The sequence below is a fragment of the Pongo pygmaeus genome, chromosome 18 (genome assembly GCF_028885625.2).
Source record: "Pongo pygmaeus isolate AG05252 chromosome 18, NHGRI_mPonPyg2-v2.0_pri, whole genome shotgun sequence".
In the NCBI taxonomy this organism is placed as follows: Eukaryota; Metazoa; Chordata; class Mammalia; order Primates; family Hominidae; genus Pongo; species Pongo pygmaeus.
Genome location: NC_072391.2, coordinates 13,008,729 through 13,034,067, shown reverse-complemented (window position 1 = coordinate 13,034,067; position 25,339 = coordinate 13,008,729). Strand labels below are relative to the sequence as shown.

Genomic DNA, 25,339 nt, shown 5'->3' with positions numbered 1-25,339 from the left:
AAGGCATCCAGTGGCCAATGCTGGAACAATTTGAGCAACAAAATAAAGTAGAATTGGATTACACCCAAAGTATACAGGATCCATGGATCCATACTGATATAAATGAATGAATAAATAAATGGAGAAGAGACAAATCTCCAGGGTAGAAAATTCCAATAAGTGATGAAGATGCCCTGCCCTGAAGGAGGTGGAGCTTAACTCCCCATTCCTTAGGCATGGGCTGTACAGAGTGACCTCCTTCCAAAGAGCACAGTATCAGATGCGGGGGAAAACAGTAGCTCTGCTGTAAAGAAACCTGACAGGCACTGCCTCAGCCAGGCATCAAGTTAGTCCTCCTGAGAGCACGTCCCCTTTGTAGCAAGTGAGGAGAAGGGCACTCACCTCCTGGCTCTTCCTCCCAGAACACATAACCCCAGTCTAATCATGAGAAAAGTATCAGTCAAATCCCAATGGAAGCCGGGGACAGCGGCTCATGCCTGTAATCCCAACACTTTGGAGGCCGAGGTAGGCAGATCACAAGGTCAGGAGTTCGAGACCAGCCTGGCCAACATGGTGAAACCCCATCTCTCTAAAAATACAAAAATTAGCCAGGCATGGTGGTGCTTGCCTGTAATCTAAGCTACTCAGGAGGCTGAGGCAGGAGAATCACCTGAACCCGGGAGGGGGAGGTTGCAGCGAGCTGAGATCATGCCATTCATTGCATTCTAGCCTGGGTGACAGAGCGGGACTCCATCTCAAAAAAAAGAAAAAAACTCAATTGAGTGACACTCTATAAAATATCTGACCAAATCGACAAACTAACGATGCAGCCTAAAGAACTAGAAAAGGGCAATCCAAATCCAAAATCAGTAGAAAAAAAGAAATAAAGATCAAAGCAGAAATTAATGAAATTGAAACAAAATAATACAAAAGATCAATGAAACAAAAAGTCGGTTTTTTGAAAAGATAAAATTGACAAACCTTTAGCCAGACTAAGAAAAAAAGAGAGAAGACCCAAAGATATAAAATCAGAGATGAAAAAGGCCGGGCGTGGTGGCTCACGCCTGTAATCCCAGCACTTTGGGAGGCCGAGGTGGGCAGATCACGAGGTCAGGAGATCGAGACCGTCCTGGCTAACACGGTGAAACCCCGTCTCTACTAAAAATACAAAAAATTAGCTGGGCGTGGTGGGGCGGGTGCCTGTAGCCCCAGCTACTTGGGAGGCTGAGGCAGGAGAATGGCATGAACCTGGAAGGCGGAGCTTGCAGTGAGCTGAGATCACACCACTGCACTCCAGCCTGGGCTACAGAGCGAGACTCCGTCTCAAAAAAAAAAAAAAAAAAAAAAAAAGAAAGAAAAAGAAAAGAAAAAGAAGGCATTACAACAGATACTGCAGAAATTCAAAGCACCATTAGTGGCTACTATAAGCAACTATATGCCAATAAACCGGAAAATCTAGGAGAAATGGATCAATTCATGGACACAGACAACCTACTAAAATTGAATCATGAAGAAATCCAAAATGTGAACAGACCAATAACAAGTAATGAGATCGAAGCCCTAATAAAAAGTCTCCCGAAAAGAAAAGCCAGTGAAGCCTGGTGGCTTCACTGAATTCTACCAAACACCTAAAAAAAACCTACCAATCCTACTCAATCAAACTATTCCAAAAAATAGAGGAAGAGGGAATATTCACAGAATATCTGACCAGTACTCCTTAAAATTGTCAGCGTGGCCGGCTAGGTGCAGTGGCTCATGCCTGTAATCCCAGCACTTTGGGAGGCCGAGGCAAGTGGATCACCTGAGGTCAGGAGTTCAAAACCAGCCTGGCCAACATGGAGAAACCCCATCTCTACTAAAAATACAAAATTAGCTGGGCGTGGTGGCGCATGCCTGTAATCACAGCTACTCAGGAGGCTGACGTAGGAGAATCGCTTGAACCTGGGAGGTGGAGATTGCAGTGAGCCAAGATTGTGCCACTGCACTCCAGCCTGGGCAACAAGAACAAAACTCTGTCTCAAACAAAACAAAACAAAACAAAACAAAACAACTGTCAACATGATCAAAGACAAAGGAATGTCACAGCCCAGAGGAACCTAAAGGGAGACGGGATCCTGGAACAGAAAAACAGTGAGGAAAAACTAAGGCAATCTGAAGAAAGTATAGACTTTGGTTAATAATAATGCACCACTACTGGTTAAAGAATTGGGAAATGCACTATCCTCACATAAGATGTTAATAGTAGCAGAAATTGGGTATGGCACCCTGAACTGGATCTTGGAACAGAAAATGAGCACTAGTAGAAAAGCTGGTGAAATTCAAATAAAGTCTAGAGCTTGCTTGGTAAGTACTAATGTGCCAAAGGTGGTGTTTTAATTGTGACAAATGTGCCCCAGTGATGTAAAATGTTAATAATGGGGGAGATTGGGAGACTGGGTGAGAGGTATATTGGAATCCCCTTACTAACTCTGCAACTTTTTTTTTTTGGCTTTTGAGACGGAGTCTCGCTCTGTCGCCCAGACTGAAGTGCAGTGGCGTGATCTCGGCTCACTGCAAGCTCCACCTCCCAGGTTCACGCCATTCTCCTGCCTCAGCCTCCCGAGTAGCTGGGACTACAGGCGCCTGCCATCACGCCCAGCTAATTTTCTGTATTTTTAGTAGAGACGGGGTTTAATTGTAGTCTCGATCTCCTGATCTCATGATCCGTCGCCTCAGCCTCCCAAAGCGCTGGGATTACAGGTGTGAGCCACCACGCCCAGCCCCTTTTCTTTTCTTTTCTTTTTTTGAGGCAGGGTCTCACTCTGTTGCCCAGGCTGGAATGCAGTGACGGGATGACAGCTCACTGCAGCCTCAGCCTCCTTGGGCTCAGGTGGTCCTCCCACCAGCATAGCTGGAACTACAGGTGCATATCACCATATCCAGCTAATTTTTGTATATTTTGTAGAGACGGAATTTCACCATGTTGCCCGAGCTGGTCTTGAACTCCTGGGCTCAAGCGACCCACCCACCTTGGCCTCCTAAAGTGCTAGGATTACAGACATTCTTTTCTTTCTGTTCATGGAAATAACTCATTCAACATACCCTTACAGTGAAAAATCCCCCCAAAATACAGAAATGAATAAAGTAGAAAGTGAAGCCTTCCATTATTCCACCTCCCACTATCAGGTCAATGCATCACATTCTAGACTTTTTCCTCTGTGTATGTGAGTGTTTATTTATAATCTTTTTACAAACATGGGATGACACCCTACATTTTAGCCACTCACTCAGTTTCGATATAGCATAGACCTCCTTCCATATCAGTCCACATCACATCACTCTCCAGGGTTCTGAATGCTTGTGAGCTATTCCACAACATGGGTGAAACAACTGATTTACCATTTCCTTAAGATGAACATTAAACGATTTCTAATTTTCCCCCACAAACAGCGCTTTAATGAACACCCTCCATTTCACACCTCTATGAACACGCAGGAGAATTTCTTTGGGATAAATCCCTGACTATGGAATTGTGGGTACGATGGCACATTTAAAACACTGTCATCTTACTGCTAACTTACCCTTTCATTATTCTGGGAATGAACTGCCTGCATTCACCCCTCCCAGTGGCAGAGCAGGGCCCCGCATTCACCCCTCCCAGTGGCAGAGCAGGGCACACATCCCCTACCCCTGCCTTCCTCCTTTGATGACGTCTCTCCTTGAACAGGGCGGGGGTGAGAGGCCACTGTGACAACACAGATGTGGGGGTCGGCAGAGGGACAAGCCATGTGGTTGCCCAATTAGGACCTCAGGGAACAGTATTGGATGTCCCCTTTTCAGACTCAGCGTGTGTTTAACTGCCAGGAGTCTTGGTGATTTCTAATCGCCAGTGCCAAGGACCATACCCAACAGAAGTGGGGTGGCTGGCAGGGAGAGGCTAAACGTCATTTTAAAAATCATGATAACACGATTTTAGATTTGGAAAAAGCCAAGAAAAGAATCCTATCATACAAAGCATCCATTTGCCATTCACTTATTCATTCAACAAATATTCCAGTTCCTTTTAGTTCAGGTTATTCTCAGTAGTAGGATTGTCACACTGAACAAAAGAAAGTCTCACTGAACTTCCATCCCACTTGGGGAGACAAATTATAAACACAGTATCAGTGAGTGGCAAGTACTGTATTAGAGTAACAGCCAGCTGCTGTGACAAACCCAAAATTTCAGATGACCACTGAAGGCTTCAAGACCCCAGACGAGGCCAAATGTCCCCACCGCCTAGCTCCAGGGCATCCTCTTCCCAGAACTTAGAACTAATCTCTGTGGCTGGGCAAAGTGGCTCATGCCTGTAATCCCAGCAAGTGATTCTCCTGCCTCAGCCTCCTGAGTAGATGGGATCACAGGCGAGTGCCACCATCCCAGCTAATTTTTGTCTTTTTAGTAGAGACAGGGTAACCCACATGGTCTCAGAGGAACCTGATGAGATGTCAAAGATTGATAGTCACCCTGGACTGGGTGTGGTGGCTCACGCCTGTAATCCTAGCACTTTGGTAGGCTGAGGTGGGTGGATCACTTGAGGTCAAGAGTTTGAGACCAGCCTGGCCAAAATGGTGAAACCCCGTCTCTACTAAAAATACAAAAATTAGCCACGTGTGGTGACATATGCCTATAATCCCAGCTACTCAGGAGGCTGAGGCAGGAGAATCGCTTGAACCTGGGAGGCAGAGGTTGCAGTGAGCCAAGATGGTGTCATTGCACTCCAGCCTAGGCAACAATAGCAAAACTCCATCTAAAAAAAAACCAAACAAACAAAAGTATTAAATGTTAGAGGACTGGGGGAACAATTTTACCTCAATCTAGATCTGAATCAATTAATGAAAAGTTACTGCTAACCTACTATGTGCTACTGTATCCCTCTTGGTGACAGTAGACTTTAGCTTCAAATTCATGGTTTCCCCATCTTGCTGGGGTCAGGGGTGGGCTCCATCCCCTTTGGGGAAGAGAGTATTAACTGTCTACCTGGTATCCATCAGCCCCTTCTCCTTTCTAGGAGCCCTGCTTTACCCCAGGGGGCAGTGTGCTTTTGCAGGGAGGCCAGTGATCAGAAGGGGAAGTTGCTGGACAGGGCATCTGGGAAAGCTCTTTATACCACGAGGATTCCATTGAGGCTGCTGTGAGCTATGATTGCGCCACTGCACTCCAGCCTGGACAAAAGAGCTAGACCTTGTCTCTAAAAGAGACAAGAACTCCCTTTGCCACCCCTCCTCTTTCTGCTTCCTGCTTGCACGGTGGATATGGGTGGGACTCCAGCAGGGCCAAGTTTAGCCCTTAGTGTGCCTTTGTTCAAATTTGGAAAAGACTTCTGCTGTGAGCAGGCAAATTAGGAAAAAGACAGCTCCGATGGGCTGAAACATTCCCTGTGAGTACAAGGTCTGGAGTGGCAAGTAGACCACAGGCTGGATTTCAGTCCCCACTCAATCCCTTTGGCAGGGAGCTTGGAGCAGGACACAAACTGCACAACCGTCCCTGGCAGCCCTGATCTTGGACTATGAGGCAACTGTGAGGATGGAAAGCACCTGCTGAAGGCAGAGCTGAAAGACAAAAGCCTGGACCCTTGAAAAGGATGGAGCCTCACACCAGCCCTGGCTGACCTCCCTGGGTTTTCTTTTGTTCTTTTTTTTAAAAAAATTAATAATCTATTTTGAAATAATTTCAAAATTTCAGAAAACTTGCAAGAACCCCTGACAAACACCTCCCCTTTACACAGATTGGCCAATTGTTTTTTTAAAAAAATCTTTTTTATATTTTTTTTTATTTTTGTAGAGATGGGCTCTATGTTGCCGAGGCTGGTCTCGAACTCTTGGGCTCAGCTGATCTTTCCAAAGAGCTGGATTACAGGTGTGAATGTTCTATCACATCTGTTCAGCTCCCCCCTCATCTCTATCTCCTCTCTCTCCCTTCTTCTCCCTCTTGCTCTATGGGTAAATCCTTGAGAGTAGTTGGCAAACATATGTCATTACCCCTAAATCCTCCAGCATGTGTATCCCCCAAACAGGGACAATCTAATGACCCTCCAAATCACCTCTCACTCCTTAAGAAAAACATAAAACTTCCACCCAACTCACTCATTTCAGTTTTCTGTTTAAGTAGCCAAACCAATTCTAACTGCTCCCCTCTTTACCCCTAAAATCCATGGGGCTGTGGAAAAGACCACATCACGCCCAGTGCCCCGCACCATGCTCTGCTCCAATCCCTAACACCTGTTAGCACCTTTTGGCCTCAGAGATTTTCGTGTTTGCAATTGAGCTGAAAGTTACGTAACATAAAATTCATCATTTTAAAGTGTGTAATTCAAGGCCAGGCATGGTGGCTCATGCCTGTAATCCCAGCACTTTGGGAGGCTGAGGTGGGCAGATCACTTGAGGTCAGGAGTTCGAGACCAGCCTGACCAACAGGTGAAACCCCATCTCCACTAAAAATACAAAAATTGGCTGGGTGTGGTGGCAGGCATCTGTAATCCCAGCTACTTGGGAGGCTGAGGCAGGAGAATCGCTTGAAGCAGGAGGCATAGTTTGCAGTGAGCCGAGATTGCGCCGCTGCACTCCAGCCTGAGTGACAGAGCGAGACCCTGTCATTCATTCATCTAAAATTAAATAAATAAATAAAGTGTGTAATTCAGTGGCATTTGGTACAGTTACAATGTTGTTTAATGACCGCCTCTATCAAGTTTCAAAGCAGCCCAGAAGGAAGCCCCCCCACCCATGGCACAACTGCTCCCTGCTCCACCCGTCCTGGTCACCCCAATCACTTTCTGTCTCCACGGATCCCCTGCTGCCTGGCCCTGCATAGAAACAGAACTGCACATCCTGCACCGCCTCAGAACAGTTGCAGGAGCAGCTCTTTCTTCCCAGGTGCTCTTCCCTCCTCTTACTCTGGCATCCTTTAGGGTTCACTTCACCAGCACTCCTTTGGGGGCTCTTCCTAGAGCCTCACCTGAGGTCAAGTTCTCCCAGCACATATCCTCAGAAACCCGACGTTTCCATTATCAGCATTTGTCACTATTACAATTATTCTTCAGGGCTATTTCATTCATGCTTTCTGTAGTTAGATTATAAAGTCTATTAGGGGCAGAGTGTGGTGGCTCATATCTGTAATCCCAGTGCTTTGGGAGGTAGAGGCAGGAGGTTTGCTCGAGGTCAGGAGTTTGAGACCAGCCTGGGCAACATAGGGAGAGCCTGTCTCTACAAATAATAACAATAATGGCCAGGCACGGTGGCTCATGCCTGTAATCCCAGCACTTTGGGTGGCTGAGATGGGCAGATCACTTGAGGTCAGGAGTTCGAGACCAAGCCTGGCCAACATGGCAAAACCCCATCTCTACTAAAAATACAAAAATTAGCTGAGTGTGGTGGTGCATGTCTGTAGTCCCAACTACTCGGGAGGCTGTGGCCAGAGGTTTGCTTGAACCCAGGAGGCAGAGGTTGCAGTGAGCCAAGATTGTGCTACTGCACTCCAGCCTGGGTGACAGAATGAGACTCTGTCTCAAAAAAATAAATAAAATACATAAGTAATTAAAAAAATAAAAAATAATAATAATAATACTCCTTAACAAGGGCATGTCTGTCTTGTTTATCACTATATACCAGGGCCTAGGCCAAAATCTGGCATGGAACAGGCCAAAATATTAACAGTAATATTTTGTTAATTGAATAACTAGATGATTGCTCCCACGGAGGAGTCATCTTGTATCGCCCCAGCTGTGACATAGGCAGCCCCTACTCTCAGGGGCCTTCCCGCCCCTCACATGCCCATATATGGACATGATGCAGGCCACCTGGCCATGGCTTGTGAGGTCCCAGCCCCTTAGCCCTCACAATGACCAACGGCCCCCTGGCGTCTATAAGAGGCCGCAGAGCTGGCCCCTGACTCACAGCCCACAGAGTTCCACCTGCTCACAGGTTGGCTGGCTCAGCCAAGGTGGTGTCCTGCTCTGAGCATTCAGGCCAAGTCCATCCTGCACCATGGCCAGGTACAGATGCTGTCGCAGCCAGAGCCAGAGCAGATGTTGCCGCCGGAGACAAAGATGTCACAGACGAAGGAGGCGTTGCTGCCAGACACGGAGGAGGGCCATGAGTAAGTGGGCCCAGCTGAGGGTGGGCTGGGGCTGGGGCTGGGGCTGGGCGCTCTCAGGGCCCAGCCTTCCTCTCACCACTTTTCTTGGTCTCACCAGGGTGCTGCCGCCGCAGGTACAGACTGAGATGTAGAAGACACTAATTGCACAAAATAGCACATCCACCAAACTCCTGCCTGAGAATTTTACCAGACTTCAAGACCCTCTTGCCACATCTTGAAAATGCCACCATCCAATGAAAATCAGGAGCCTGCTAAGGAACAATGCCGCCTGTCAATAAATGTTGAAAAGTCATCCCACTCTTGTCTCCTTGTCCTTGAGAGGGGAGGCTCAGTGGGGAGGAGGGCTCGGGATGAGCAGAGGGGGAGAGGGCCTGGGCATGCAACGGGAGAAAGATGTCGGTGGGGGGGACATGAAAGATAGTTGTCACGCTGGGTTTTGTTCCAAACTCTTTTTTTGAGATGGAGTCTCGCTCCGTCACCCAGGCTGGAGTGCAGTGGTGCGATCTCGGCTCACTGCAAGCTCCGCCTCCCAGGTTCACTCCATTCTCCCGCCCCAGCCTCCCGACTAGCTGGGACTACAGGGGCCCGCCACCACACCTGGCTAATTTTTTGTATTTTTAGTAGAGATGGGGTTTCACTGTGTTAGCCAGGATGGTCTCGATCTCCTGACCTCATGATCCACCCGTCTCGGCCTCCCAAAGTGCTGGGATTACAGGCATGAGCCACCGTGCCTGGCCATTGTTCCAAACTCTTAGTAGTACCAACAAGTCACAACCCAAACCTGCCTCCCTAAGACACAATCAGAACCAGTCTCCCCAAGTCACAACAAGAACCTGCCTCCCAAACCCTCTTAACAGATCCCTACCCAGTGGGGTGCTGTAGTCAGGTCTCTCGAGTTTGAGGACCCACTGTGTACATTTCCCCACTCTGCTTGGTGACTTCATCTTGGCAGCTTGAAATGGACCATGGAGTATTTACAGAAATTAGCAAATGCTACAAATCTGGGTTCCCTCCATCCCAGGAACCCCAAAGCCAGTTAAACATTTACCAGCTGGAGCTCAAGATTGAACCAGCTCATCCTATCTGACCTGTCCCCTAGCTGCCCACCCGGGTTTATTTCAGCCTAAAGCTGAAATTTCCATTCTTCAACAAAGGAACTCTTAGGTTATAACTTAAATAGATTAAGCCAGTCACCATCAGGAAAATTAAATTCAAAACTGCTTATTCCTCACTCCGTGCCAGAAGTTTTAATCCCCATTTGGGTACACAGATAACTTGTCCAGGTAGCAGTGGAGCTGAACTTTTCACATTTAATCAAGCGCCATTAAGGAAGTCTCTTATCTGCCATCCTGTAAACTCAAACATTTTTGTTAACCACTGGTTTCTTTACTCTTTGGGGCACGGTTTCACAACGTTATGTCCACCGAAGAAACAAAGGTTAACTTGTCCATCTGGTCGGATCTAAGTCCACACTCAAGCCGCATGATATACTACCTATACTAAAATTTCTAAGGCAAGAGTTTAAGACCCCAGTGAGATTTGGGGAAGGACACAAGAAGTCCTACTGGGCACTGGTCTACTTGGCTCACTCACAGCCTAAGAAAGCCCACCTCTCCGATTCCTTGACACAGGCCCTGGGTCACAGTCATTTCTTGATGGTAGAGCAAACCCAGAGCATTCTGGCAGAGACCAGAGGCTCTGAGACCCAGTTCCCTGAAGTGACAGGGCCCACCAAGCACCTCAGAAATGTCACGGTATGACTTCTGTTTATGGGGCACCAACTGTGTGCCTGGTATTCTGCATATATCACTTCCTTTTTTTTTTTGAGACAAGGTCTCTCTCTGTCACCCAGGCTAGAATAGAGTGCAGTGGCGCAAACACAGTTCACTGCAGCCTCAATCTCCTGAGCTCAAGTGATTTCCTTACCTCAGCCTCCTGGTCTCCTGAGTAGCTGGGACCACAGACATGCACCACCATGCCTGGCTAATTTTTCTAATTTTTTTGTAGAGATGAGGTCTCACTATGTTGCCCAGGCTGGTCTCAAACTCCTGGGCTCAAGCAGTTCTCCTGCCTTGGCCTCCCAGAGTGCTGTGATTACAGGCATGAGCCACTACACTCACCTACGGTGGGTATCAACAACCATGTTCTTTCAAGTGAGCACATGAGAGTTCATTGCTAGCCCTGGCACTACCATGACCCTGATCACTTTAGCAATGACTCCCCATGACACAGTCGGATCATGACAGCAGCTTGGCTGGACAGGCAGACCACTGGGTGTGCCTTTTTTTTTTTTTTTTTTTTTTTTTTTTGAGATAAGGGTCTTGCTCTGTCACCCAGGCTGGAGTGCAGTGGTGTGAACGTGGCTCACTACAGCCTTGATCTCCTGTGCTCAAGCAATCCTCCCATCTCAGCCTCCTAAGTAGCAGGAACTACAGGCACTTGCCACCATGGACCCAGGCTATTTTTTTTATTTTTTGTAGACAGAGCCCTCACTATGTTGCCCAGGGTGGTCTCCAACTCCTGGGTTCAAGTGATCCTCCCACCTCGGCCTCTCAAAGTGCTGGGATTACAGGTGTGAGCCACCACACCCAGCCCCTTCCTATCTTTATTTTATTTTATTTTTTTAGACGAAGTTTCGCTCTTGTTGCCGAGGCTGGAGCGCAGTGGTGCCATCTCAGCTCACTGCAACCTCTGCCTCCTGGGTTCAAGCGATTCTCCTGCCTCAGCCTCCTGAGCAGCTGGGATTGCAGGCGCCCACCACCACTCCTCGCTAATTTTTGTATATTTAGTAGAGACAGGGTTTCACCATGTTGACTAGGCTGGTCTTGAACTTCTGACCTCAGGTGATCCACCCGCCTCAGCCGCCCAAAGTGCTAGGATTACAGGTACAGCCACCGAGCCCTGCCCCCACTTCTTATTTTCATCTGCAAGCTCTGGCCATGGAGATTTGACTTAGCAGGACGTAGGGTAAGGCCTCAGCATTCATATTTTTAACACATGCCGGCGAAGAGCTTGAGGGCCATCATAAAGGACCTTCTTATCCCCAAAGAGAGGCAGCATAGAAACACCAAGGGCATGGCAATATCACCCATCACCTCCTGTAAGGATCTGAAGATTAAGCCTTCTGAATCTGTTTCCTATTGCCACTGTGACAGATCGTCACAAATTCTGTGGCTTTAAACAACATAAATGTATTATCTTACAGGTCTGCAGGTCAGAATTCTGAAAGAAGCCTCATGGAGCTAAAATCAAGGGGTCAGCAGGGCTGTGTTCCTCCTAGATGCACGAGGGGAGGATAACCCATTTCCTTGTCCATCCCAGCTTCTAGAGGCCGCCTGCATCCCTTGGCTTGTAGCCTCTCCCTCCATCTTCAAAGCCAGCAGTGTGGTGTCTCCCAGTTTCTCTTCCTGTGAGCCTCCTGTCTCCCTATTCTCTCTTCTAAGGGCCCTCGTGAGTGCAGCGGGCCAACCCAGATCATCCGGGATGATCTCTACATCTTCAGGTCCTTAAATTTGTGCATCTGCTACATTCCCACATTCTCCCTGCCCTCCATGAAAGGGAAACTGGTTTTGCAGTTTCTGTGATTCTGATCCTGGACTTTAATGGGATCATCAAAGTTCAATGAGAAGCCCTGACAAGGCCGAGAGGGAGGGGAGAAGATGCATATTTTAGAGGCGGAGAGGGGAGCACCCCCTGGGCTAGGGAGTAGGTGGAGAGCCAAGGGTATGACTAAAACCAGGCTGTCTCCGTCTGAATGCTGGCCCGGCCTGGCCTTCTCAGCAGAGTGGCCTTGAGCAACTCAACTTCTTCATGCCTGTTTGTCCCACAGAAAATGGGGATTGTAAGAGTGAGGAATGCAAGGGTGGTGACTTACACCTGTAATCCCAGCACTCTGGGAGGCCGACATGGGAGGCTCACTGAGGACAGGAGTGTGAGACCAGCCAGGGCAACATGGTGAAACCCTACCTATCTCTACAAAAAATACAACAAATTAGCTGGGAGTGGCAGCACACGCCTATAGTCCCAGCTACTCGGGAGGCTGAGGTGGGAAGATCATCTGAGCTGGAGGGGTAGAGGCTGCAGTGATCCATGATTGCACAACTGCACTACAGCCTGGGCAACAGACATTGCCTCAAAACAAAAAAAAAACAAAAAAAAAAAAAAAAGAGAGAGAGAGAAAATGAGTGAATGTATGGGAAATAAATGAATCAATGCTTGGCTTGGCACATAGAAGCTATTAGGGAACTGTTTGCTGCTGTTGCCATCTTAACAGTAAGCTGTGTACACAGAGAGCCAAGCATGGAAGTCCCTTCCACATGGTGGCTGTGGCACAACAGCGAGTTGTCAAGGAAGCTTCCAAGTGACAATGTGCGTGCCCACCGGCTTGGGGAGGTGAGGGCTTGGATTAGACAATAAAACACCTGCCATCTGTATGGTTCACCTACTGCAAGAGACAGAGGACATGCTTTACAGGCAAGGCAAGGGGGTCTCTCGCCCTTCCAGCCCTGCAGCTTGGGTGCCAGGGCCCTGCTAGTTGTGACCCCTGGCCCTGTGCTGCCCTCACAGAGGAGGCTGGGCAGGGTGGGGACGGGGCGGGGCCGTCGAGTCATAGTGGGCGCCCCCTTTATATACAAGCTCCCTGGGAGCCTCGCAGACCAGACCAACAGTAACACCAAGAGCAGGTGGGCAGGCCTCAGCCCTCCTCCCCCACCCCAGGGCCCACTGCAGCCTCAGCCCAGGAGCCACCAGATCTCCCAACACCATGGTCCGATACTGTGTGAGGAGCCTGAGCGAACGCTCGCACGAGGTGTACGGGCAGCAGTTGCATGGGCAAGAGCAAGGACACCATGACCAAGAGGAGCAAGGACTGAGCCCGGAGCAGGTCGAGGTCTACGAGAGGACCCAGGGCCATTCTCACTATAGACGCAGGCACTGCTCTCGAAGGAGGCTGCACCGGATCCACAGACAGCAGCATCGCTCCTGCAAAAGGCGCAGAAGACACTCCTGTAGGCACCGGAGGAAGCATCGCAGAGGTCTGCCTGCGCCCCCGCCTTGCCCTGCATGTCCCTGACCACCCCAGGCACAGGAGGGAGGCGGGGACCCACCCCACCTGACAAAGGCTCCAGCCTCCCAACCCCCGTCCCCACCCAGAGTCTCTAAGTGCCCCCCTCAACCAGAACTTTCTTTCCCAAAAGGCTGCAGAACCAGGAGGAGAACATGCAGAAGGCACTAAGCTTCCTGGGCCCCTCACCCCCAGCTGGAAATTAAGAAAAAGTCGCCCGAAACACCAAGTGAGGCCATAGCAATTCCCCTACATCAAATGCTCAAGACCCCAGCTGGAAGTTAAGAGGAAGTCACCTGCCCAGGAAACACCGAGTGAGGCCATAGCAACTCCCCTACATCAAATGCTCAAGCCCTGAGTTGCCGCTGAGAAGCCCACAAGATCTGAGTGAAATGAGCAAAAGTCACCTGCCCAATAAAGCTTGACAAGACACTCACTGGCCTGTCGGGTTTTCTTTGTACGAATCACACAAACCTGGCTTCCCTCATGCCCAGGGTGGGTAGAGGCTTCTCTGCAGCCCTTCCTCAGAGGCGGGTAGGGGCGGGAGCTCTGATGCTCTGAGGACACCTAGGAGAGGGTTACCGTGCCTGGGAGGCTGTCCTGGGAGGGTTACCGTGCCTATGACGCTGTCCTGTCTATTGCACATCCTTCCATGGTGTCAAAGGCCACATTAGTCTGTCTGGATCCCCCTCCAGTGAAGAACCTGATCCTACCTCATGAAAGGAGAAAATGGTTAGAACAGATCGAGTCCTAATTAAGTCACAAAGATGTCAAGGCACCTTGTGGCCATATTTAAAGGCCTACTGTGTGCCACAGTTTAAAAACACAACCCATCTTGAGTGTTGGGTGGTTGGAAGTGTAAGGAAGTGTAAACGGTGGGGGCAGAGGAGCAGTGCAGGCCACAGCTTTGAGGTGGAAAGCAGGTCTGGCATGCTCCAGCAACTACTTGGTCAGCACAGACGGGGCAAAAGGCAAGGAGTAGATGAATGCAGAGTAATGGGCTGCGCTGTGTGAGGCCTGTGCTGGCTGAAGCCTCTGGAGACCCAGTGAGAATCCGATCCTTGTTGCCTGCTCTCCTCGGCCTGTGGCTGCATCACTCCTACCTCCTGTCTGAAATCAAGGACCCTTGTGATTGCACTGAGGGACTTTCTGGACAACCCAGGATAACCTCCCCATCTCACAATCCTTACATCATAGATTCCAGGAGCAGGATGGGGGCATTTTGGAGAGGCATTTAGCCAACCACAGCCACTGAGGACTTGGGGGATAAGACTGGCAATATCCAATCCATATGTTGGAAAATGGATTCCTGGTGCTCAGAAATGACCAATCTTTAGGAAGCAACGAGTTTCTGAAAAAAACAGAGACGGAGTTTCGCTCTTGTCACCCAGGCGGTGTGCAGCGGTGCGATCTTGGCTCACTGCAACCTGTACCTCCTATGTTCAAGTGATTCTCCTGCCTAACCTCCTGAGTAGCTGGAGGAGCTAAACAAATTTTTTTTTTTTTTTTTTTTTTTTTTTTTGGTATTTTTAGTAAAGACAGGGTTTCACGATGTTGACCAGGCTGGTCTCGAACTTCTGACCTCAGATGATCCGCCTGCCTCGCCTCCCAAAGTGCTAGGATTACAGGTGTGAGCCACCATGCCTGGCCTCAAAAAATTTATATTTAAAAAATACCATTGCAGTGTACAAATGACTCATTTCAATGTATAAAAGACAAAGTCCTAAAGCCCCTCCCCCCATGCTGAAATTGTGCTGCACAGATGTGGAACCTTGCCAAGGGGCAGCTCCATGATGTCTTCTCTGTGGCCCCAAAACATTTAAGAGGATGTCACTCCACCCTGACCTGGGTAGAGTGGCATCTGGTTGGTGGTGTCCATTTTGCATCAGTCAGGAACAAAGCAACCCCTTGTTCATCCCAGCTTGGTTTCTGGCCTGTTCCCATGCCTTGGACAAACAAACAATGCTTAGGAGCCATTGCCTTTCAAGAAGATTTCACACTTTCAGGCCCCCGAAGGAAGAGTTCCAAGGGTTCCTGAGTTTTATGAGCTTACAGAGTGCATACATTTTAAGCACACAGCTTGACGATTTATTTTCAAGGGTTAACAGTCAAGAAACTCAACAGAGACAGCTCTCTCTGGCTGGTGATTTCTGGGATGTGGGGAGGAGTCTGTGTGTGACCCTCCTGCTTCTAGAAATTCAATCCCTAATTCCCATCCCAGCTACAAGGGAAACTCTCTCCAGGGCAAATGAGGACTATGGTGTGGCATCCGAACTGGCTCCAGTGCTCAGCCTTGCAGACCTCCCCTGTGGGGGCTGGGAGCTGCCAGTGGCTGAGGTCTCAGTTAGCTGTTGGCTCAGACCCAGGTTCCCAAGTGGGGATGGGCTCCCTTTGTGATGTCAGCATCCTGCCCCCACTTGCAGCCCCTTCACCCACCGCCTCACCTCCTTGTCCAGAGAGACAGGCAACGTGGACCATGGGTTCCCGCTGTGCCAAGCTCAACACAGGCCACAGCCCAGGCCACAGCCCAGGCCATAGCACGGGCCATGGCCGGGGCCACGAATCCTCCATGAAGAAGCTCGTGGCCTGTGTGAGTCAGGATAACTTCTCCTTGTCATCAGAGGGCGAGGAAGAGGAGGAAGAGGAGGAGGAGGAGAAAGAGGAACTGCCGGTGCAGGGCAAGCTGCTGCTGCTGTTGGAGCCTGAGCGGCAGGAGGAGGGCCAGAAGGACAACGCTGAGGCCCAGCAGAGGCCCGAGCCCAAGCAGACACACTCCTGACCCACAACGAAGGCCCAGGAAGGGACGCCCACTGCTGCTCTGGTGACAGTGTTCAGAGAAGAGTCAATAAAAAGTCTCTGAAGAATCCTCCCTGTCTCTGGTTTCCCCTCACCCTATCCCTTCTGGTCCCACGTGTGCACATGTGTGAAGACATGTGTGTGTGGGTGCATGTGGAGGGAGGCCAGCTGCCAAGGAAGGCTGAACAGCAGGGCTCGGTGACCTTGTTCCCAAGCCCCAGCCAGAGGTTCAGGGGCTTTGAGAGGGGGAAATCATCTCAGCCGAATCTTCCCATCTCTGGGACAGGGGAAATTCCTCTCCGAGTCCCAGCACACCCCAGCCGAGAGCACCCAGCGGGACAGGGTAACTGCCTTCATCGCAGTCCCCACTGTGCTGCCCCAACTATGGACAGTCTTTTAAGAACACTGGCTTGGGAGTTCAGCAGACCTGGGTTCAAACTTCTTTTCTGCTAGCTGCATGCCCTTGAGCAAGTCACTGCATGTCTTTGAGCCTCAGGTTGCCCCTCCCGGCATTCAGGGGAAGCTAATAGCTACTCATGGGTCAGCTGATCAGGAGAATTAGCTCAAGTGATGGGTGGGACCAGGCCTGGCACTAGTCAGTGCTGAGCTAGGACAGGGATTGTTGCTGGGGTCATGGTGGTTCCCTCTGGGTCCTTCTTGGCTGCAGACTCTTCCACTGCCAGTCTATGCTGCTGGCAACCATCTGCACCCCTACCTGGAAGCTCACTCCTGCCTTCTTCAAGGGGTCTAGCCCTGGGGGCAGAGACAGTGCCCCATGAGAGCAGTAGGCAAAAGAGGCCCAGGGAGGCGACTGGGTACAGACGCAGAACCTAGGCCCCATCGTGTCGCTCTGGGCTCGGTGCGCCTTCCGCAAGGAGCTTCGGAATGCGTCTGCTGCCCACCCTACTGCCGGCTCCTCCCTCCTTCCATCCCAAAGAAGCAACAAATGTGATCTCCACCACATTCCCTCACAGTCCTCCAAGTACCAGCCACCTTGAGCTAATTCTCCTGATCAGCTGATCCCCTGTCCCTGAGGGGATCCTAGTTGGTACCGTGGCAGTGGGGCTGGGGGATGGGGAATTTTCGAGGAAGCCTCAGTTTCTCTGGGGGCCATGTTTGAGGGTAGGAAGGGGCCTTGGGCTACCCTGAGGGGAGGCCACTGCTCTGCCCTGCAATGGCCTAGGGCAAGGGAGTCCCCGTTATCCCACTACTCCCAGACCCACAAATGACTCGGTTGGTCAGCTTTGTCCTTTTGTCCAAGGCCCAAAGGTCCACCCACTCATTCATTTGCCCAGGAAACATGAGCTGAGCCCCTGTTGTATGCCCCACATGGTGCTAGTCACCAGGGGCCCTGGTAATAAAACACAGTCCCCGCTGTCCTGGGAGAGAGTTCACTGTCGTGGGTGCGGGGGCAGGTATGTGACGTGCCGCACACCCGCTGCTGGGAGAGGTCAGCCCTCCCTGGGAGGACTGGAAAGGCGTGTGGAGGAGAGGCTGGTTGATGGCAGGCCACGATCTCCATTCCAGGCTATGTGCTTGAGGGTGGGAAAGTGGGCTGTTGGCAGTGGAGGAGCAGGAGGCCATGGGAAGGGGGGTCCAGAGACCCAGAAAGTCTTCACGGCTTGGTCTAGCATACACCTCACAACCGGACCTGCTGAGCCCACTCAAGGCAGGGCCCTGAGAACCCTGCCGCAGGTGTCCCTCTAATCGCTGAGAATCCCTTAGTGACCTTGAGAGGAGGCCAGACCTGAATATGACTGGCTCTGCCCCTGATCGGCTAAGGGACTCTGGGCTGGTTACTCCACCTCTCTGAGCCTGTTCCCTCTTTGCTAAATGTAATCATTGTATCTGCCTCACGGGGTGCATTAGTTTCCTGGGGCTGCCATACCAAATGACCACAAACTTGGTGGCTAAAACAACAGAAATGTATTCTCTGCAGTTCTGGAGGCCAGAAGTCTGAAGTCGAGGTGCCAGCTGGGCTGATCTCCCTCCGGAGGCCTCAGCAGAGAATCCTTCCTTGCCTCCTCTAGCTCATACAACTCCAAGCTCGTCTCCATCTTCCCATGGTTTCCTCTTCTCCCTGTGTGACACCTCTTCTGTCTCTCACAAGGACATTTATCGTTGGATTTAGAGCCCACCAGCTAAGCCAACATGCTTATCTCAAGATGCTTAGCCTAATTACATCTGCAAAGACCCCTTTTCCAAATACCACATTGACAGGTTCTAGGAGTTATAACGTGGACATAGATTTTTGGGAGTTGACATTCATTCCACTGCAAAGGGTCACTGTGAGGTTTGAGGGTAAAGCTGCCTGGAGAGGGTAAGGTCCAGAGCCCAGCCACGTAGAAAGCATTCAGTAAATGAAAGCAGTTCTCCCTGTAAGAAATTTGACATGTTTGTTAACAAATAAACGCAAAGGCTGGGCATATTGGCTCATGCCTGTAGTCCCAGCACTTTGGGAGGCCAAAGCAGAACACCTTGAGCTCATGAGTTCAAGACCCACCTAAGCAACAAAGTGAGACCCCATCTCTACAAAAAATAAAATAAAAAAATTAGACAGGTGGGGTGGCATGCACCTGTAGTCACAGCTACTTGGGAGGCTGAGGTGGGAGGATCGTTTGAGTCCAGGAGGTGGAGGCTGCAGCGAGCTGTAATCGGGCCACTGCACTCTAGCCTAGGCAACACAGCAAGACCCTTTCTCAAAAGAAAAAGAAAAAGAAAAAAACTTCCATAAAAGCAGATTGCAAATCCTCATAGCAAGACGCAAAGTTACACATGGGCAGAGTGAGAGGTTGGCTTGGGCCGGGGGCCTGCTTGGGGAGGACAGACAGAGACAGAGGGAGTTCCATGCAGAGAGAAGTGGGAAAGTACAGGGCCAAGGGCTAAGCCCAAAGGCATCGGCCAAGATGGGGAGGGGTGGAGGGCTCTGGTTGGAAACCCAAAGACTAGAAGATCAAATGGCCTAGTGTTCAAACATAAGTCTGGGCTTTCTTCTCGAGGTACTGGGGTATCTGAGCAGGGACGGCGTGATTCAAATGGTATGGCGAGGCTTCGTTAGCAGGGAGGGGAGGAGAATCAAGAGGCAGAAAATGAAGGAGACAGACGGGTTTCCAAGGGCCTCCTGTAGCTTGACAGGCATCTCAGGCTCAAGAGAATACCAGGAAAGAAGGAAAGACACCTGTTTGTCACATAAGGCAACTAAGCCTCAGAAACCACAATGGCCTACCCAAGACTGGACATCAATGCAAACCGGGATTTGAACCTGGCTCTGAATTTCCCGACTTTAGATCTGGCTGCGGAGGTAGGCTTGCCAGGCGAACCCCAGGACCACCCCTTGGTCCATGTGGTTACTCATCTTTCATCTATCCACCAAGCCATCTGGCCAATTCATCACCTCCCCATCATCTGCGCACTAATCATCTGTCTTAATAACTGCCCACCATTCAGCTGCCATCACCAGGGTCAGGGCCGCACTCCTGGCACCCAAGCTGCCCAGGGCATTAAGAAAAACACCTGACGATGCTGGTCAGTGATGTTTATTGAGCTCTTATTGTGGGCTGGGCCTGAACTAACTGCTTGATATAAATTCTGTCCTTTATTAATAATTCTTCTAATGTCCGAATGAGGTCAGTACAATTATTGTCCCTATTCTGCAGAGTTGGGGAAACTGGGACTTGTTCAGGTGAATCCCCAGGGCTGACCATGTGGAAAAAGCAGATCTGGGATGCAGATTCAGCTTAATCTGACCCAAGGGCTCCTACCCTGAACCAGCAGCTGGGACTATCCCCAGGGTACCCCTGAGAGCTGCCCCAGCCTGGGGGTGAGGGTAAGGGGTAGGGGGCTTTGTCTTGGCTGGGCCACATCTGTCACACCCCTGTGGCCTGTGCCATCATAATCAGCACCAACTATATAACCAGGTGGGCTGCCAGGGCCTCTGTAAAGCTAGGCCTGCTGGGAGAGGACGAGGAGGAGGCCCTGCCCCTCCAAACGTGGCCTCCTATGGACACCAAGACTCACAGCCTTCCTATCACCCACACCCAGCTCCATAGCAACTCTCAGCCCCAAAGCCGCACCTGCAGCCCGTGCACCTGCACCCGCCACTGCCAGACCTTCAGCCAGAGTTGCAGACAGAGCCAGCGTGGCAGCTGGAGCCAGAACTCCAGCCAGAGCCCAGCCAGCCACCACAACCCAACTGGAGCCCACAGCTCATCCGGCCACCAGAGCCAGAGTCCCAACGACAGTCCACCACCAAAGCGCCACAAAAAGACTATGAACTCCCACCACTCTCCCACGCGGCCCACCATCCTGCACTGCAGCTGCCCCAAGAACAGAAAGAACTTCGAAGGCAAGCTGAACAAGAAAAAAATGGCCAAGAGGATCCAGCACGTGTACAAAACCAAGACGCGGAGCTCAGGTACCCTTTTAGGAGGTGGGGAAGGGCCACCGAGCCCCCAGATGATAGGGAGCAGACCTTGGGGGCAGTGAGAGGAAGGCTGCAGCCAGGTCACAGAGGAACACAGGCAAGGAGGAAGAGGGAGAAGAAAAACAATGGCAGTTGGCTAGTTGAATGTATGATATGTTGATGGACAGGCTCTTTGAAATTGGATGGGTTGATTAGGAGGATGGAAAGATGGACAGATAGCAGATAAGCTAGATGGAAGCATGAATGGAGTTGCGAGGTTGGGTGGATGACTGGGTGGGTAAATAATAAATAGGTAATAGAAAGGATAGTTGGAAGAATGCATTGGTTGAATGATAGGAAGTTTGGATACGATTAGCTGGATGGATGAATAAATGGATGAATGCACTGGCTGGCTAGTTATTGGTTGGTTAGGTAGATGATTAGTTGGAAGATTGTGGTTGGTGGATGAATTGGTTAGAAATAGTTAAATAGCTGTAAAAGTTTTGATGGGTTGGTTTGATTGGTTAAATATTATCTTAATAGAGTAATATAGAGTAATTGAATAAACTGATAGATGGAAGAATAGATATCTAGACTAATGGGATAGAATGGGAAAGAAATGTTGAATAAATGAATGGAATGAGTGAACTAATGAATGGATGGATGACAAATGGAAGGGATAAATGGATGGATAGATGGATTCACATAGGTCAAAAGGACACTGACAGTAGTCTAAACTCTATGTCCCATATTCAATCACAAATGAGTAGCTGTAAGACCTTACAGGAGGTCAGTGACTTCATGAAGTGCTCAGCTATTAAAGGTTCCTTTCCCACTCCCTTAGGACGGAAATCCAACTAATGAGACCGCACTCCTTGGCTTGTTCTGCGTGTCTCACCCAAATGAGAAAATGCTAGGATGAAGTCAATCTTCTTGCAGGAACATGTTACTATGGTGATTTCTACGCAACACTAATTAAAGCTTGTACCTGGAAGACTATCCCTGAGTAGTCAGTCATTTTGATTTCACTAATAAAGGTGTTAAATGTGTTTTGGGGGCCTGCACAGGGGCAGAAATGAATGGGGGTAGGATGCCAAGAAGCCTGCAGAGTCCACTCTGCTTGGATAACAATCTTTTGCCCTGTATACTCCCACATGGGTGTGTACATATGTGGGATGCACACAAGTCCACACCCTATTCACATGATCCACATGACAGGAGACAGGAAGAGGGGTTCAGAATGTGCCTTTTGCAATCCAGAGCATCCTGAGTTTGAATCCTGGCTCATCTTTCGTACTCGCTGTGTGACCTTGGACTGGGACCAACCTCTGAGCCTCACTTGTTGATTCTGTAATATAGTACCAACCTCAATGTTCCTCAAAGCAGCCATTTCAACAAACTTTTACTAAGGGACCAAAGTCTGTTCAGGGGCTGTGCTGGGCTCTGGGAACAGAACTAGAGAACACACAAGGCCCTGCCCTCATGGAACTTACAGTCAGAATGAGCTCTATCAAGGGAGCAGGGTGATGTCATGTCCCCGTGAAGGAATGAGCCTGGGTTAGAACCTGTGTTCCAGAGGAGCTGGCATAGAATCTGAAGGTGCTGTGACACGAGCTGGGGGCACCAGGGGGGCCAGACCATGCCAGGGTTGTACCAAACTCTGCAGGAAGGAGCTCGGACGTTATTCTTGGTGTGAGAAGTCAAGGGAGGGTCCCAACTGGGTGTGTGCTTTTTTCTTTGAGACCATCTCACTCTGTCACCCAGGCTGGTGTTTAGTGATGCAATCATGGCTCACTGTAGCCTTGATCTCCCAGGCTCAAGCCATCCTCCCGTCTCAGGTTCCCAAGTAGCATGACATGCATCACCATGCTTAGCTATTTTTGACTTCTCGCTCTGTCACCCAGGCTGGAGGGCAGTGGCGTCATCTCAGCTCACTGCAACCTCTGCCTCCCGGGTTCAACCAATTCTCCTGCCTCAGCCTCCTGAGTAGCCGGGATTACAGGCACCCGCCACACCTGGCTAATTTTTGTATTTTTCCCCACTGTGCAGGCGTTCTGTCACTGCCTTTTATTTTTATTTCATTTTACTTTGTTCTGGGATACATGTGCTGAACGTGCAGGTTTGTTACACAGGTACACATGTGCCATGGTGGTTTGCTGCACCTATCAACCCGTCATCTAGGTTTTAAGCCCTGAATGCATTAGGTATTTGTCCTAATGCTCTCCCTCCCCTTTCCCCCCACACCCCAATTTTTGTGTTTTTTTAGTAGAGACGAGGTTTCACCATGTTGGTCAGGCTGGTCTCAAACTCCTGACCTCAAGTGATCCACCTGCCTTGGCCTCCCAAAGTGCTGGAATTACAGGCGTGAGCCACCGTGCCAGGCCTATTTTTTACTTTTTGTAGAGATGGGGTCTTAAAAACTCCTGAGCTCAAGCAATCCTCTCACCTCGGCCTCCCAGAGTGTTAGGATTACAGGCGTGAGCCAGTGCACCAAGCCTGGTGTGTGTTTTCTTTTTTCTTTTTTTTGAGACGGAGTCTTGCTCTGTTGCCCAGGCTGGAGTGCAGTGGCGCGATCTCGGCTCACTGCAAGCTCCGCCTCCCAGGTTCACACCATTCTCCTGCCTCAGCCTCCTGAGTAGCTGGGACTACAGGTGCACACCACCACGCCCGGCTAACTTTTTTGTATTTTTAGTAGAGACAGGGTTTCACCGTGTTAGCCAGGATGGTCTCCATCTCCTGACCTCGTGATCCGCCTGCCTCGGCCTCCCAAAGTGCTGGGATTACAGGCGTGAGCCACCGTGCCCGGCCGCCTGGTGTGTGTTTTCAAAGTGGTGCTGGCTGCTGTGTGGAGACTGGATTGCAGGGGATGGGACGGGTTACAGCAATTGGCAGAATGGCAACCCAGTCTAGCGGGGAGATCTTCCACAACAGGTGGGCTGGAGGTTCCTCCCAAGATAATGCCCAGAGTCCTGCCTTCCTCATCCCTCTTCCACAAACATTTACTGAGCACCCACTTGTGTGGGCTTTGTGCTAAGGCCAAGTAGGGAAGATAAGGGTGAACCAGACAGAACGCTGCTTCCAAGTAGGAAACCTGCTCTCATCTGCAGAATGGGCACCCTTGCTGGGGGGCTGGGAGAGGTCAGTGTGTCATGCATGTGACATGGTGTCTGGGCTCAGTGCTTGGCACTCAGTAAACCTCTGCTATTAATATGGCATAAAAAGTACCAGGCAGATTTTCGTGAAGGCTGCCAGACGAAAGGACTGGGGAATGGTCAGGGTCTTGTGTAAACTGGCTTCTGACCTTCATACCCACCAGCCTTGGTTTTAGGGTTAGACTCAAGTTTGCCGTGGTTCTCACTACCCTAGCTGCGGGGGCTGGGACTAGACCACTCTGAGCCTCACTCTCCTCCTCTGTCTAATGGGCTCATCATTCTGACATACTGGGGGGCGGGGTACCCAGCAGCCTGGTGTGTGGTAACGTGTCCAGCACAGCGCCAGACACAGGGTCACATTGTTTTCTTTTGTGCTGCATTTGACATTTGGGCTGAAGGAACAGAGTGAACAGGTGAAGGGAGGTGGGGCAGGAGTAGAAATGAGTGGTGATGGGCTGTCTGCAGGGAAGGGAAATGGACCCAGGTGTCTTGGGGAAGGCCTTGCAGGACTCCAAGCTTTGCTGAGCCTGTCCCAGGCAGTGGCATGACATGGAAGGTCCTCTTTCAGATCTCAGCTGTGTGGCCTTGAGCAAGTCATGTCCCCTGTCTGCATCCTGGTGTTTTCTGTAAAATGGGAGGCTAATGGCGCCTGCCTGGATGGGTCCCAGTGGAGGTACATTGAGATAATGCATCTGCAAGCACCCAAGAGAGGGCCTGGTCCATCCGATGAATGTCACTCAATGTCACTGTCAGTCTCCTTTCCTTGGGTCCCTTTATCCTCCCCTCACAGCAGGGAAATGTTCCAGGTTGTTTCTATTAGGAGAGGGTGTGGGGAAGCACCTAAGCACACTCGGGAATTCCATTTATCGAGCATCTACTAGATGCCAGATGTTTTGACATAAATGTTTCCACGGAATCCACACTCCTCAACAAGAGACATTATTGGTCCCACTGTACAGATGAAGAAGCTGAGACTCAGAGGTGAAATAACTTGGTCAAGGACTCCTGGCAGGCAGGACTGAGATAAGAGATTCATGTTTTGCCCAAAACTTCCTGGTTCCCAAATGTAAGGCCACATTAAGCCATGATAGTCACTGACATATCGGTGCAAAAGAGTTAGGGAGGACCTTCTGGGGAACATATTTTGAAAGAGGAAGTGGAGACAGGGTTAGACATAAAGTCAGGGACTTTGAGCCCCACTCACCAAAGGACCTCCCTACTTCCTGGGCAGTGTCCTTTTATGATATTACTGAAGGCAGATCTTTTATTATAAGCCGATGGACTGGGTCACACGTGTAGCTAATGGACCTACCTTTAACTCCACATTTCCTTGAAACCAACACCAACACAACCAACACAAAAGTGGCACAAACACGGATAGTCACATATACAATCATAGCTCACCACAGCCTCGAACTCCTGGCCACATGTACAAAGAAGCGGCTGTTCAAACCCACTCAGACACAGAGACCCACATTCACACATGGACCCCAAATACACATACACACCCCTACACATGCATGCAGGCTCTCAGTCACCTCCCCTGACCCTTCCCACAGGAAACACACATGTAGGCAAGCACTCACAATACACGCCACCCTTGTACAGTCAGACGCACGATGATGACAGGAAAAAAAAATCCAACCACAGATTCATGCTTTCACTTACTCGGCTTGAGGTGGGTGGCAGCAGGTCGGGGACAGGCCTGCTGGAGACCCAAATTCAGGAAATGGAGAGAGACAGACAATAAATCCAGCCAGCAAGAGAGTACGTGGGTTCTGAAGATGATCTATCTTGATACTCAGAGATTTAATTTCAGTGGGCTACTGGGGGGTG

At 50.1% G+C, this 25,339-nt stretch overlaps 4 protein-coding genes and 1 pseudogene across 6 annotated transcripts; all 5 read left to right on the top strand.

The window, feature by feature from the left end:
* The first annotated feature begins 7,870 nt into the window (after positions 1 to 7,870).
* PRM1 (protamine 1) lies at positions 7,871 to 8,383 on the top strand. The gene is made up of 2 exons (XM_054453631.2): positions 7,871 to 8,091; positions 8,189 to 8,383. The coding sequence occupies exons 1-2, from the start codon at positions 7,980 to 7,982 to the stop codon at positions 8,230 to 8,232; spliced, it is 156 nt and encodes a 51-aa protein (XP_054309606.1). The 5' UTR covers positions 7,871 to 7,979; the 3' UTR covers positions 8,233 to 8,383.
* A 4,343-nt stretch (positions 8,384 to 12,726) lies between these two features.
* Positions 12,727 to 13,589, top strand: PRM2 (protamine 2). 2 transcript variants are annotated; one of them, XM_054453628.1, is made up of 2 exons: positions 12,727 to 13,124; positions 13,243 to 13,394. In XM_054453628.1, exons 1-2 carry the CDS (start codon positions 12,854 to 12,856, stop codon positions 13,392 to 13,394), a joined length of 423 nt encoding a protein of 140 aa, XP_054309603.1. In that variant the 5' UTR covers positions 12,727 to 12,853. The 2 variants fall into 2 exon arrangements, with proteins under 2 accessions (XP_054309603.1, XP_054309602.1); XM_054453627.1 differs by having other exon boundaries at positions 12,728 to 13,124; positions 13,287 to 13,589.
* Positions 13,590 to 14,898: 1,309 nt separating this feature from the next.
* On the top strand, positions 14,899 to 16,019 carry PRM3 (protamine 3). Its single transcript, XM_054453629.2, has one exon. It carries the CDS (start codon positions 15,402 to 15,404, stop codon positions 15,930 to 15,932), a length of 531 nt encoding a protein of 176 aa, XP_054309604.1. The 5' UTR covers positions 14,899 to 15,401; the 3' UTR covers positions 15,933 to 16,019.
* On the top strand, positions 14,993 to 15,112 carry LOC129016406 (small nucleolar RNA SNORA48; annotated as a pseudogene).
* A 2,542-nt stretch (positions 16,020 to 18,561) lies between the features above and the next one.
* On the top strand, positions 18,562 to 21,350 carry TNP2 (transition protein 2). 2 transcript variants are annotated; one of them, XM_054453625.1, is made up of 4 exons: positions 18,562 to 18,740; positions 18,949 to 19,474; positions 19,867 to 20,363; positions 21,196 to 21,350. In XM_054453625.1, exons 3-4 carry the CDS (start codon positions 19,949 to 19,951, stop codon positions 21,210 to 21,212), a joined length of 432 nt encoding a protein of 143 aa, XP_054309600.1. In that variant the 5' UTR covers positions 18,562 to 18,740; positions 18,949 to 19,474; positions 19,867 to 19,948; the 3' UTR covers positions 21,213 to 21,350. The 2 variants fall into 2 exon arrangements, with proteins under 2 accessions (XP_054309600.1, XP_054309601.1); XM_054453626.1 differs by lacking the exon at positions 18,562 to 18,740 and having other exon boundaries at positions 18,837 to 19,474.
* The last annotated feature ends 3,989 nt before the right edge of the window (positions 21,351 to 25,339 follow it).

Bases quoted from the DNA above. Each gene is read 5' to 3' on its own strand.
- PRM1 (XM_054453631.2), top strand. From the start codon at position 7,980: ATGGCCAGGTACAGATGCTGTCGCAGCCAGAGCCAGAGCAGATGTTGC. The intron at 8,092-8,188 runs GTAAGTGGGCCC...TGGTCTCACCAG, and splicing joins GACACGGAGGAGGGCCATGA to GGTGCTGCCGCCGCAGGTAC.
- PRM2 (XM_054453628.1), top strand. From the start codon at position 12,854: ATGGTCCGATACTGTGTGAGGAGCCTGAGCGAACGCTCGCACGAGGTG. The intron at 13,125-13,242 runs GTCTGCCTGCGC...GTCCCCACCCAG, and splicing joins CCGGAGGAAGCATCGCAGAG to AGTCTCTAAGTGCCCCCCTC.
- PRM3 (XM_054453629.2), top strand. From the start codon at position 15,402: ATGAGGACTATGGTGTGGCATCCGAACTGGCTCCAGTGCTCAGCCTTG.
- TNP2 (XM_054453625.1), top strand. From the start codon at position 19,949: ATGGACACCAAGACTCACAGCCTTCCTATCACCCACACCCAGCTCCAT.